Below are 13811 nucleotides of genomic sequence, written 5' to 3'. Positions count from 1 at the left end.
GGAGCATGCAGGCCCTGATTCACATGGGCAAATTCACCAGAATTTAGGGCCAGATGACCCTCCAGATGACCCTTTAATTGTGCATCATGAGTATTTATATTCATGCCTGCATAAGTGATCATGCTTTCAATAGTATTTGCTCCTGCAAAACTTTTTTTGGGGGGAGGACATTCTACTGCTTCATTTCCAATCAAGGTATATCCTGTAATTACCTGCTGAAATCCTGCAACATTTTGTGCCATACATGTTCTCTAGTGCGGGGGGGGGGGAGTATTCCATTTTTGTTGTGCTATAGCCCCACCAGGCAGCAATAATGTGGTAGCTTTGGGGAAGCATCCTAGAACTAATAAAGCAGAATAAATCTGCCATGAATGCACTTGTGTCAAGAACATGTTTTATTGCAGGTGTATTGCCCCTTTATCTGACTCTCAGGACTCTCTCCAAGCCACAGCCTTGCTCAGACCTGCTCTGCACCATTCTCATGCTGTCTTTTGCCTGGCTGATAGCTCAGTTGGTAGAGCATGAGACTCTTAATCTCACAGTTTTGTGGGTTCAAGCCCCACAAAATATTGGGCAAAAAGATTCCTGCATTGCAGGGAGTCGGACTCGATGACCCTCTGTGTCAAGGGGAACACACACTACTTTCAGCCCCCTTGGAAAGATATGGTGAAAGCTCAGTCCCAAACTCACTGAAATTTTAAGTAATTTGAAAGCAACCTGTGATGAGGCAAATAAACAGAGGCCTTTATTGCAACAAAGAAATATTTCCAAAAATTGGGTGACAGATTTCAGCACAGTGTTAACACATATACACACAAACTTTCCATTGTCCCATTCCCCACTCCACCCCCCAAAAAGACTTAGCTCTTTGGATTTCAAACCTCACAAGGAGAGGATGGCAAGTGTGGCAGGAAGATTTAAGGACAATCAATATTATGTTTTGAGAATGATTCTGGTTCTGTTGAAAGATGCCCAGAGTGGTTGGGGCAACCCAGTTGCATGAGAGGGGTACAAATGATGCAGTAGTAGTAGTAGTAGTATGCATTGTTTTATATTTTCTGGATGTCCCATGATTATATTATAAAGTAGTGTTCTATGTTATAAATCAAGCACTGCTATGAGTTGTTGTTGTTGTTTTGTTTTCCAGTGTATTGCTTATCAATTTTAAAAATGGTGTGGCATGAGGAAAAATTTATTCTGAAAGTGTTGCCCAGAGAAAAAAGTTTGAGAACTAGCCTATCCAGACCAGCATTCTTTTCTCACAATAGCCAACCAGAAGCCCATGCAAGACCCACAAACAGGGGGTGAGTCCCCTTCCTGGCTTCTGAGATTTCCCCTGGGATAGTCAACGTGCTTTCACATTTGTCTTCACTGCTATTTGGAGTAGAAACCTGATTATATTATTACTTTTCAAATGAGAGGATCTTGTCACAATGCAAGAAGGCAGAAAATGAAGAATTCTAGGGCACTTTGTCCAGGAACCAGAACAATTATGGCACCTACCCTTCACTTACTATGGGACAGAAATGCTTTGCCCTACTGATCTTCAAGCTGCAAGCCAAATCATCCTTCAACCGGAAACCAGGTGTGGGAAACATTTGGCCCTCCAGGTGCTGCTGAACTACAACTCCCATCAGTCATAGTGAGTATGGCCAGCGGGAGTTGTAATTCAGCAACATCTTGAGGCCCAAAGGTTCCCCACAACCTGGGGCTGCCTACAATGTACCCAAATTCAGCACTGATTCTACAGCGTCAAGCTGGCAAGGAACTCCTCACCTCAAGAATTCCCACTGCAAGAAAGGCAGGAGGAGGGAAAGAGAGGAAGTGACAAGAGGAGTGGAAGTGAAAAGTCCAAAATGGTTCACTCCCCCCTCCAGAGCGATGGGCACAATTCCAAACCGCAGGCCAGGAACGTAACGCTGCAGCCAATCGCCATAGGACGTGACTCTGGTGTAGACGCCGGGGCGGTACGGGAGTGCACAGCCTTGTCCCCAGCTCACGATGCCAACCAGGAACCAGGAGTCATTTTGGGCACAGACCAAGGGCCCCCCGGAATCACCCTAGAAACAAACAAACAGAAGCAGGGAATAATAACGCCCCTCGAAATCTGTCCCCAGGCAACCAGCATCTCAGTGCCTGCTCCTTGACCATATAGAGACCTTATTGAGCATCTGTAGAAGTCTCTGAGAAATAGGCCAGGAACACCTGAAAACATTGAGAAACCATTCAAGACAACTGTCAAATTGCTCACCAGGCAAGCGTCCTTTCCTCCTTCTTTATATCCAGCGCAAATCATGGTGTCTTTGACAGGATTGGACCCAGTTGGGGGCACATTGAACATCTCGTTGCATCTGTCAGCATCTATGAGGGAGACCTGGACTTGTTGCAGCGTCTGAGGGGATGGAAGTGGTTCTAAGAATGCAAAGGAGAAGAAAAGTGAGTTGTATTCAGGCATGGTGAATGTGCAACCCTGTGCAACCCTGCCTCAAGACTGCCCTCTCCCTTTCTTTCTGTGGCCAAGGAGAAACTCTGCTGCAGGCCTGAATTAAGAGTCTCTATATTACTCCGCTTAACAAACCTGTTGCACTGTAAAGATCTGCATGGTGACTGAATCAGTGGTCAACAGGCAACACAAAAGGGATAAGCCTTACCGGAACATGGTGGTCTGGCTACTCTCTGGAGCCAGCCACAGAGAGAATACAATTCCAGTTTTCAAATGTCCTTACCAGCTACCTCCAGATAGTTACAGGGGCTAAGTTAAAGTACTGGTGTTTACCTTTAAAGCTGTAAACAGCTTAGGATGCGAGTATCTAATCAGCATATCTTCCCATATAAACCTTTCCCCCTCTGAAGAAGGCTTCTTCCAGGTACCATCATTCACAACAACTAGACTCACATCAGTTAGAGCAGGGCCTTATCAGTGGTGGCCACCAGGAGGGCGAGAGGCAAGGTGTGGGAAGGTTGACATTGCACAAACACCAGCAGATCCATTCCCTCTCCCTACCAGTAAGCAACCACTCTCTCAAGAAGCTACAATAGCCATCTGTGCTATCCAGTGAGCCACTTCTGGCTCAAGGGACCGCCATGATAAACCCTCCCAAAACATGCCACTCTCTTTCAGAATTCATTTCAGGTTGACCTCCAACCCCCATGTTCTCACCAGGCTCTCACCATCAAATCCAATGTTTCCCCATCCAGTCACAAAGCACGCCATGCCCTCAGGGAACACAGCCGAAGGAAATGGCACACACACTGGGAGGAAGTTTGGGGTATAGTTCATGGGTCTTTGGAGCTTCAATAAGGCGATGTCCCCTCTTGTCCCAGTCCCATTAAATGCTATGTTACGGATTACTTGGGCAACAGGAACGGTCTGGGATTTAGAGCTTCGATTTGCAAGTTGATATGCTCCCAAGGTCACGGTGATGTCTGAGAAAGGATTCAGTCTGAGAAACAGAAATGAAACAAAAAAGAAAATGCATTGGGGTGTGATAATGCAGCAAGGGATGGAGTCGCTGACTAACAGTCAAATAGCATTTAAAAAATGGGTTTCACAGGATCCAGCAACCTCCAGGCTGTGATTCAAAGCCAACAGTGGTCCATAATAGCCATGACACCTTCACACTTTTAGCCTTTGCACTGAATAAGTTCCTTTTTAGCGTTATTAGCAGGTGCAAAGGGCCTTATTTGGACTGGGATGTCAGCAGGGGGTCAAAGGGTTAAACGCCAAAGAGTTAAATGCCACACACACCACCACTGGAGTCCCAATCCAAATCAGGATACTCACGAGCTTTTCATTCTAACATGACATTGATGCAACTGCTTGTGTTGCCATGCCTAGCTGGCCCCATCACGCAGAAAGACTGAAACATTTCTGAAGCACACCGGTGAAATGTCACTACCTCCTTGCTGGTACTTACCTAAAGCAGTGAGCGGCTGACACAACCCACTGTTGTGCCACGAGGGACCCACTGCAAAAATGCCTCCCCTTCCAACCGACACTGACCTGCCATGGCCAGGCTCCAATCTGTGAGGCTTGGCCACCCACAATTCGGTTAGACAACACTGGTTGACCACAGACTTGAAGAGGAAAGAAGAACACGGAAATGCATAGATCACAACACAGCTGGAAAAGTGCACTTTGATTGTTTCCTTGCGAAAGGTTGGTGATATTTTAGCTCCTGGGAGCTAAAGCAAACATGGCCAGATTATCTTATTTTCTTTTCCTTCTTTGCTTAATAATACCTATGGGAGGCGGCATGTATTTTAGCATCCTTTTTCATGTTCTAAACCTCCCTTCCTCCATATTTCTTTCTTTCTCTCTCTCTCTCTCTCTCTCTCTCTCTCTCTCTCTCTCTCTCTCTCACACACACACACACACACACACACACACACACTGAAATAGCTATTAGGCTTGATCCCAGTGCCATTGCTCCTGTCTAAATCAGGGCTCCCCACACCAGCTTTAAAAGAGAGGATTAAGGAAAGCCAATCACAGATCTCCCATATCACATCTGTTTGGGATCTAACTGCCTGAAAGTATTGGAGGTAGTGGAAGACAGGAGTGCCTGGTGTGCTCTGGTCCATTGGGTCACAAAGAGTCGGACACGACTAAACGACTAAACAACAACAACAACAACAACCTTTCTACGCTAGGATGCCCAACCTCTACTGTAGGAATTTGAGCCTGTGGTCCTCCTAATGTTGTAGCAGGGATGACTGTGAATACGTCAGTTTCAGTTTCTCTGTTTCCGAAATTGAAGTTCACTTCTCCACATTTACACATCGGTTTGCGATTTAACAGAGAAAGGAAAGCACTCAGGAAAATTCATCAGGCTTATAGTGCAAATGTCTCCTAATATATATGTTCATATGCAGTTTTGCATAATACACACATTTTTGCAAACCAGTTTACTCCCGCCTGCAGTTGGGAGCCAGCAGCGGTGCCTCTCCTTTCTGGGCCAGTTTTCCTGGGCGCCAGGCACGGGGCCAGCAGGCATGCCAAGCTCTAGCCCATCATGATGCCCACAGCGCGACCATGGACAGAGAGGCCAGCGAGTGGGTGGTGAGTCTGGGCCGCACCTCAGCTTGCAGGCAGCAAGGCTTCGGATTGGCTGGCACCAATCAAAGCCCAGCTCCCTTCCTCTGCAGGGCAGGGAAAAGCCAGGGGAGGGAGGGAGAAGGTGCCGCCACAGTGTGTGTAAGGGAGGGGGGAAATGGTGCCCCCCCCCGCAGTGCAAAAAAAGTGGCACAGCCTGAACATCACACCGATCCAAGTAGTGATTCCAGGACTGTCTGCGGGCCGGATCCAGAGGGCAATTGGGCCTGATCCAGCCCGCGGGCCTTAGTTTGCCAACCCATGCTCTGGAGAATCTACAGATCATAATTCCCAGGGCACACACCCCTTGCTTCTCCTCCACTCAAACTGAGGAACCCACTCTGAAGCTGAACCTGAGGACAGAGCCCAGGTGGCTAGTTTGCTTTGTATTGCACGGGTGACATTCTTACCTGAAAACAATTCATCTGCCCCTGGGAAAAGAATTCAGGAAATGGGGGTGGAGGGAGAAAGAAGTAAATTATTATTAGCATTGGGAAGAGGATGCATCTTTTTATTTTTCAAAAACCCTCCAAACTCTGAGGCTGCAGTCCTGTGCACACTTGCTTGGGTTGGGGAGTAAGCATAAATGAAGGCAGGGGGGTCCTGGAAACTGTAGCTTGCCCTTCACAGAGCTACAGTTCCCAGCACCCTTATCAAACCGCAGCCCCCATGATTCTTGGGAGGTGGGAAAGTGCTTTAAATGTATGGTGTGTGCATAGACTCAACGAGACCTGCATCTAAGTAAGCGTGTATCCGATTGCACTGGAAGGCTTCAAAGTGCACTATTGCAATGAGCTGCCTCAGCTGGCTGCCTCATTGATGAGGCTTATAGCAATACTGTCCACTTGCTTGCTTGCCATTTGCTCGTGCCATTTCTGTGATGTCATGTAATCCCTTTGCACTCTGTTTTGGGGAGCCTTGCACACACCCCTCAAAAAAAAGCAGCATTAAAATGTAACGTCATCATAACACCCGTAACATTCATGGCAGCCACTGCAGATATCTCTTAAGTTATCCTTTCATAATGTTTAGATAATGTATTTGCATCCTAAAGGCACAGTGTTTGGAAAGAGGCTGTGAGAGAGGAAGGTGAGCTTTCAGATCTGCCACACCTCAGGCATGCAAACAATCCATCAGGGGGCAGCCTTGAACCAAATCTCATTCTTTCTCTCTCCACCTGCAGCTATCTCATACAAACAAAGGTGTTACCTGTCGGCAAATGAATAAAAAATAAAATGTGCAGGAGTTGCAGAGCTTTTTGTGCTGTGGGAAGTAGAATTAGCCCTTGCATGAGACAGGCTGAGGGAACACTCTGAGGCACCAATAAAGGGCAGAGGATTGTAGCTCAGTTAGTTTACTGCTGTGAGGGGACGTGACTATTATTTGGGGGTTGTTTTGCTTCAGGCACTGGACTATCGTTTGCTGTCACAGTAGCAACTTCACCCGTTCCCCACAGTTGATGCTCCCACAGCCTACCATTTCATGGTTTGGCTAAGTGTAACCTGCAAGCCAGGCCTCTATCTGAAAACATGGAAAGCTGCTTCTAAGTGGACTGAACCATGAAGGGTTAGACAGACCAATCCTGTTAAGTATAATGGATTTAATTCACACAGAAATGAAAAGTGTATGTGTATTAATGAAGGTTTGAAGTGAGAATGCCTAGCTGTGTATTGGTGAAAAGGTCAACATGGGGTTTTCCATGGGGATATATTAAAGCCAAGGAGAGCACTTAGAGCTCTTGCTAAGTTAATGATTAACTAATGGATTGTTGTCCACTGGTAGTTAACATCAGGGTGTTGTAACCTTAGATCATGTGAGAGGTATTAGGTTGCAAAATTTCCATTTTGAAGGGAGTTTTCTGTGGAACGCCCTCCCATCAGATGTCAAGGAAATAAACAACTACCTGACTTTTAGAGAACATCTGAAGGCACCCCTGTTTAGGGAAGTTTTTAATGTTTTATTGGGAGCTGCCCAGAGCAGCTGGGGAAACCCAGCCAGATGGGCGGGGTATAAATAAGTTGTTGTTGTTGTCTCCCAAACTCAATGGAGTGAAGATGTAAATGAAGCTCTCCTGAAGGGAGAGTAAACAGCCTGGAGGCTGGAATGCAGACTGTGGAGAAGGAGAGACCTTTGCTCCTAAATTGGTCTGGATTATTTCATATTTTGTAAGATGCTGAGCCTGTGCTGGACAGCACAAGACACTGCATGGGTGTTTTGGAGGAATCACTTACTGTATTCTGTTTCATTTTAAAGAGTCATGCCAGTAAAATTTTGAATAATATTTTTATGGGCCTGGACAGTAATTTATTCCAGAAGGTGTCAGTTCTTATGCTTCCAGTTGCTTCAAAACTGCAACATTAATATCGGCAAGAAATCATCCAATGAAGTATCTAAGACAGCATCGGAAACATTGAAGCAGAAAGTCTCTCACATGTACATCCATACAGAGTTTGCCATAATCCCTTTTCAGTGCCAGGGCTTATCAGAGCCATCAGAAAGATGACTGTTCTCCTGACAACATGCAAAGTGCCTTTTCCTCACCACAGAGCAGCTGTCACCAAATTGCAGGCACAGCGACATTCAAGGAAATGGCATTTCAGCTCTGGGAGTGTAGCTTCCAGGCCATTTTTAGGCTTCTGCATCATGCTTTAAAAAGAAAATCTGAACTCTTTATCCATGCATGGGTGCCCACAAAGAAGGGGAGGGAGCAGTTTCCTTCTCCTCCACCCCCATAAATATAACCCCAGATTCCAGCTTTCATTTAAAAGAAAAAGAATAAGTTTCTAACATTTATAGAATCAAGATATGAAACAAAATGTACCAGTGCTATTCTTTTCCATTTTTGTGAGAGATTGGCCTGCTCTCCTATTTCAGTGTTTTACTTCACCGTGTACTCCCCACTCCACTGTCACACAACACTCTTTCAACACAACCATGATTTGGAAAAACATAAAGTTTTCCACTGCAGCCTAGCTGTGCCCCCATGTACCATCCCACAACCCTGGTTAAAAACATCACTCTCCTATTCTAAGGGGCTTGTGGGAAAATGCTAGAGACACTTCCCAGCACAAGGAATGCCCTTTCAGTAGGATCATACTTGCTCGTTCATTGCTTAATCACTACACAGTCCAGTGACCAGGGGTGGAGGAAGGAGGGTGCAATGGGTGCAGGCCACCCCAGGTGTCACCACTGAGGGGGATGACAAAATGCCGGGTGGCACTCACCGTGGGGTCTGCAGCACATCCGAGCCACACGTCTCTCCTGGGAGAGACGCAGTGGCTTGGGACCCCGCAGGCTCCACACTGCCCAAATGGTCCTCCCACTGCCTCCCCCTCAACAGTAGGGCAGCTGAGTGGGAGGAGGCAGGCAAACACCTCGGAGGCCCCGCAGTGCGCCCCGCCCTCACCCCACCCTCACCCCAGGCACCCTCGCGGCTTCCTCCACCGCTGTTAGTCACAATCCCCATCTGCTAATCAATTCATCCCTGATTTACCGTAATACCACCAGAGACAGGACTTTCATATCACCAAGAGTCATCTCATAACGCAACAGTATATAACCGAATTAGGTTGTATTTTCCAATTGGTCATCAGATGTACAACAGTATTTTAAAAGAGATAACTTTAGGCTAAAGTACGGAAACCATTGCCGGTGTGTTTCAGTGATAATTTACCTTCTCTGGTGTTTAATTTGTACTAAATGACCGGTTTCCCTAGCCAACACACACGTAATGTGTGTGTATATATAAAGAGAAATTATTTAAAAGTTCTGAATTAATGGTATTTAAACCCCTTACAATCTAGGTGCATGTTTATTTGCTTTATTGTTTGTTTGTTTTTAATGGCCCTTTCCTCCCCCATCCTGAGAATGATCCCTGTCGTGATGGCTCTGTAGCTGATATTCCACTACCACAGTTGGGCTTCTGCCAAATCATATTGTTCCTCAGCCGGCTGATCTTCACTACCAAACTGTGCCCAAAATATTTCCTTTCTGTTGACTTTATGAAGAGGGTATAGTATTTCGAGATTTATTTGCACAAGAGATCTTCTCTACTGTAAATGTTGTTCTTAATAGTTATAACTATTTCTTTTGTTCTAAATATTTACTTTAAAAAAATAAATGGGAAAGGTTTGAAATGGGTCCCATGCTTCTGTGCCACAATGGTTTTGTTCACCTATGCATTCAATATATTCAGATGCGCTGGTCAAGAATTATGTGCATAGCTGAAAAACAAATACTGAATAAAATGTTAACAAACTCCTTTACCATATAAAAACCATTCTGAAAATGCTTTTTAAAAAAAAGTTTTAAAAAATACACTGAATTCTCCATAAGGCTCACCATCACCATCCAGTGTCACATTGTATATTGCACTTAAAACACACTTTAAAGGTTTTATTTGCAGCTGTATAGCTCCAGAAAGGATGTAACATCCTTCTGGTCTGGCAGGTATTTGGGTGACATGGTGTGTTGCCCTTGGGTCTCATTTTCTTCTGACTTTTCTGTAATTTGGGTAATTTTGATTGTACTGCTTTGTTTTAAATGGCTTCATTATTTTGTCTTTAAAAAATGTTTAACTATTAACCACTCTGTGATGTGTTACAAATGTGGTTTACAAATGTTTCATAGTAATAAATGTATTTTCTTTAAATCCCACTGTATGCAATTTGGCTTCATATAAATAAAGTCAGAAGGGGAATGAAGATGTGTGCAATAATCAAGCATGCAGGGGGAGAGTATAGAGAAAGGCAGGAACTATTTCTTGTACTCACTGTTCAGCAGGGGCAGCATCAGAAGAAACAAGAACCCCATTGTTTTTATGGCCATGGTGTAGACCTTGTCCCTCTTGTCTGGCGACCTCAGTGTAGGGAAGGACAGGATGACGCAGATATCTCCAGGCAGACAATCAGGTTTATGAAGGAGTCTAAGAAGCTCCTATACCCAACAGAAAGGGAACTAATGTTCCCCCCAAAACAGGAAGAACCCAAGAGTCCAACCACAAGTAGGGTAGAAAACTCCAGAGTGTCAACAGTTTCACTCTTTCTGTTACTTCTCCCTAAAAAACATGGCGAACCAACCTGGATTGTAGAGACTCTAAAGTCCACTGGACAACATTGTTTTAACTCACTTGTGACCCCACCACAAATCTATGAAATTTTATGAGCTAAATCTCCTTCTGGGAATTCAGGCACGCTGGCTCTTAGCCCTTGCAAACACTAGGCATCCTATTTCCTTTAAGAGAACCCAGGGGTCCTGCTCCAATCTCACCCACTAGAAGTTCCCTTCTAGGACTGGCTGCAGAACCAAATCCCCACTGTGACTGAGCGATAGCTGGAGAAAGAACCCAGTAGTCCCGCCTGCTACCCAAAACCCTCTAGATCCCACCCATATTGTACACCACATAACCATCACACGTGTTCTGCTCCCTAGACCTCTCCTCCACCTGTCATTCAGCCATATAAATATTGCAGTGGGAAACAGAACCAGAAGAGGTAACAATGAGTTTATAGAAGAAGAGCCTTGTCACCACCTGGATTAGACTTAATAGCGGGGAGAAGGATTTGGGGACTCAAGAGGGAAACTACGCTGGAAAAGCCTGAGGGTTTGGGTGGATTCCCATTGGCAGAATTACGAGTGGGGATTTGTGGGTGGCAGGTGGTGGGATGGTCTAAACAGGAACCATAGGTGTGTTCTGTGCCAGGGGCAGTGTGTACAATTATCCCTGCACCTCACATCAGGAGCCAGTTCTCACCAGTCTAAGCCCCCTCATTGTATAAGCATTAAACAATTCAGCATCAGGATAAATGTGAACCTTTCTTCTGCTTAGCAGTCATTAAAAAGTTATTAAGTAAACGAAAGGAACATCAACTAGCTATTTCCTCCTACTGCAAATTTCAGGGCTCAGGATACTCAGTTTGATCAGGACCAGAAAGGCCAAAGGATTAAAGCAGCCCTCCCTGACTAGGAACTCTCCAAATGTCATGGACCACAATTCCCATGGGTTCCTGTCACCATGACCAATGGCCAGAGATGATGGCAGCTCTAGACCAAAACATCTGGAGGGCACCAAGTTAAAGGTTGGATAAAAGGCTTCCCACACCACAGTCTGCATCCTGCTCAGACATCCTCTGTCTTGTGATCCGGAACCCAAGTTAATGTCTCTTTAAAATTGCCCAGTGTCTCTCATCCTCCACTCTGCCCAGGCTGAGGGATCGTGTCCTACTGGTCAACTTCCTACTGCACACTCTTGATGAAATAACTGCTGTCTAACCCTTTGGCAACCCCATCTCCCTGCCACAGCAACTGAGATATCCAAAGGGCTGTCTCATGGAGGATGTAGCAAGCTTGTTTTCTCCTGCTTCGGATGCTAGGACCTGAACCAATGGATTCAAGTTACAAGAAAGGAGATTCCAATCAAACACCAGGAAGAACTTTCTGATAGTAAGAACTGTTCAACAGTGGAACAGACTCCCATGAGAGGCAATGAATTGCCCTCCTTTGGCAGTTTTTAACAGAGGTTGGATGGTCATGTGTCATGTAATGTCTAATTGAGATTCCTGCATTTCTGGGGGGGGGGGGTTGACTAAATGACCATTGGAGTCCCTTCCAACTCTACAATTCTGTTCATCCTTTAGCCTCTGGCTACGTGGCACTCATTCAATTGTCTAGACAGTGCTCCCTGTCAATCATTCAAAACCCAACTAGGCCAAGAGCCTTTTGAATGGGATTGTTGCCAACTTCCTCATCTCTCTTGACCTCTTCAACCAGCAGCCTGGCTCTTTATCCCAGTCTGTATGAAACTTGGATTAGAGATTGTTTTTAATTGTTTGCATATGCCAGATTGTTTTCATATATGGAATTGTGAAATCACTTTGAAGTATTTTATGGGACGTGATTTGTAGATGGAATCAAATGAATAAATAAACTTACATCACAAGCTGCCAGTGCAGTTGAAAATAGGGTTAGCTGTGTTGAATTTGTTCCAGTATAGGAACAGTTCAACCAACAATCCACAGTGCTTCATTTCCATGTTGAGCTACATACTCACTATTCCCCCCTCCCATTTCCGTATTTTATGTGCTCCCATGAAATAAACTGCTCACTTGCATTTCTGGGCTGCACATACTGTTTTCTAAACACAGTCAAGAGTTTGCTGTATCCTTCCCCCCCCCCCCCCATTGCATAGACCAGTTGGGCTACGCTACTGGTTGTTAACATGCCTAGAGAAACAGGAGGGGAGATGGACTGAAGTTGCCTTCAGGAGAGCTCTTCCCAAGGGATCATAACAAGGCAGTGGAAATCTTGGACGCTTTGTCCCTAGGTGAACCCAAACACAGCCCCGTACTTCAAAACTCATGCTTCTCTGAATTTCGCAATGCAACTCTCCAACCAAGCAATGTGTACAAAAATGCAACTACTCTGGCAAAGTGTGCACAGAATGCATAGTTTTGGGGGAGGGAACATACAAAAATGCATTAGCTATGGGGAAGTTGTTTGTTTGTTTTTTACAAAATTGGGTATGAGGGAAGAAGAAGTTAGAATCTATTTGTCACAACAACCCTCACCCGAGAGATTACCAGAAGGTCTTTTGTAAATTCCTCTATAGCCAGAGACGGGGGGGGGGGTAAGGTTCCTGGAACAGTAAGAGTAACACCTGTTACAAGATAAGGGAATGGTGAGAGTTGTGTAACGGGTGTATAATCTTGCTTATACATGCATTTTGCTATACGACTGATATAGATGTTGTTTGTCACAATCTATATAAAGGAGTGCACGCCTATATTTGGGACTCAGTCTTTGAGAAATATCTCTCTGAAGCCACTGCGCAGCTTGATAAACAAGACCTTTCTCAAAGAACCCATGTCTGTCTTCATTGACTAGGAGAAACTTGCAACAGGTATATTGGGCAAAATTGCACACAAACATGTATTTTAAGAATCTAATTACAGGTAGGTAGCCATGCTGGTCTGCTGTAGTCAAAACAAAATAAAAAAATTCCTTCCAGTAGCACCTTAGAGACCAACTAAGTTGGTTATTGGTATGAGCTTTCATGTGCATGCTTCAGGTATCTGAAGAAGTGTGCATGCACACGAAAACTCATCCCGATAACAAACTTGTTGTTGTTGTTTAGTCGTGTCCAACTCTTCGTGACCCCATGGACCAGAGCACACCAGGCACTCCTGTCTTCCACTGCCTCCCGCAGTTTGGTCAAACTCATGCTGGTAGCTTCGAGAACACTGTCCAACCATGTTGTCCTCTGTCGTCCCCTTCTCCTTGTGCCCTCCATCTTTCCCAACATCAGGGTCTTTTCCAGGGAGTCTTCTCTTCTCATGAGGTGGCCAAAGTATTGGAGCGTCAGCTTCACGATCTATCCTTCCAGTGAGCACTCAGGGCTGATTTCCTTAAGAATGGAGAGGTTTGATCTTCTTGCAGTCCATGGGACTCTCAAGAGTCTCCTCCAACATCATAATTCAAAAGCATCAATTCTTCGGCGATCAGCCTTCTTTATGGTCCAGCTCTCACTTCCATACATCACTACTGGGAAAACCATAGCTTTAACTATACAGACCTTTTCTGGCAAGGTGATGTCTCTGCTTTTTAAGATGCTGTCTAACAAACTTAGTTGATCTCTAAGGTGCTATTGGAAGGAATTTTTTTGTGTATTTTAAGAGAAATTCTTACAAAAATGCTGGTGAATTTTCCTGAGGGCATTTTT

The 13811-nt window shown here is 45.0% G+C and overlaps 1 protein-coding gene across 2 annotated transcripts; it reads right to left on the bottom strand.

The window, feature by feature from the left end:
• Positions 1 to 1140: 1140 nt before the first annotated feature.
• On the bottom strand, positions 1141 to 10509 carry LOC310746594 (serine protease 27-like). Of its 2 annotated transcripts, none has more exons than XM_083580521.1 (6): positions 9868 to 10509; positions 5506 to 5526; positions 3918 to 4077; positions 3172 to 3443; positions 2252 to 2412; positions 1141 to 2060 (listed from the first exon to the last, which is right to left on the bottom strand). In XM_083580521.1, exons 1-6 carry the CDS (start codon positions 9920 to 9922, stop codon positions 1773 to 1775), a joined length of 957 nt encoding a protein of 318 aa, XP_083436647.1. In that variant the 5' UTR covers positions 9923 to 10509; the 3' UTR covers positions 1141 to 1772. The 2 variants fall into 2 exon arrangements, with proteins under 2 accessions (XP_083436647.1, XP_083436648.1); XM_083580522.1 differs by having other exon boundaries at positions 4004 to 4077; positions 9868 to 9930.
• Between the last annotated feature and the right edge of the window lie 3302 nt (positions 10510 to 13811).

Source organism: Podarcis filfolensis (genome assembly GCF_964270895.1).
Source record: "Podarcis filfolensis genome assembly, chromosome: 13".
NCBI classification, from domain to species: domain Eukaryota; kingdom Metazoa; phylum Chordata; class Lepidosauria; order Squamata; family Lacertidae; genus Podarcis; species Podarcis filfolensis.
This window is presented reverse-complemented; position numbering and strand designations above follow the sequence as displayed.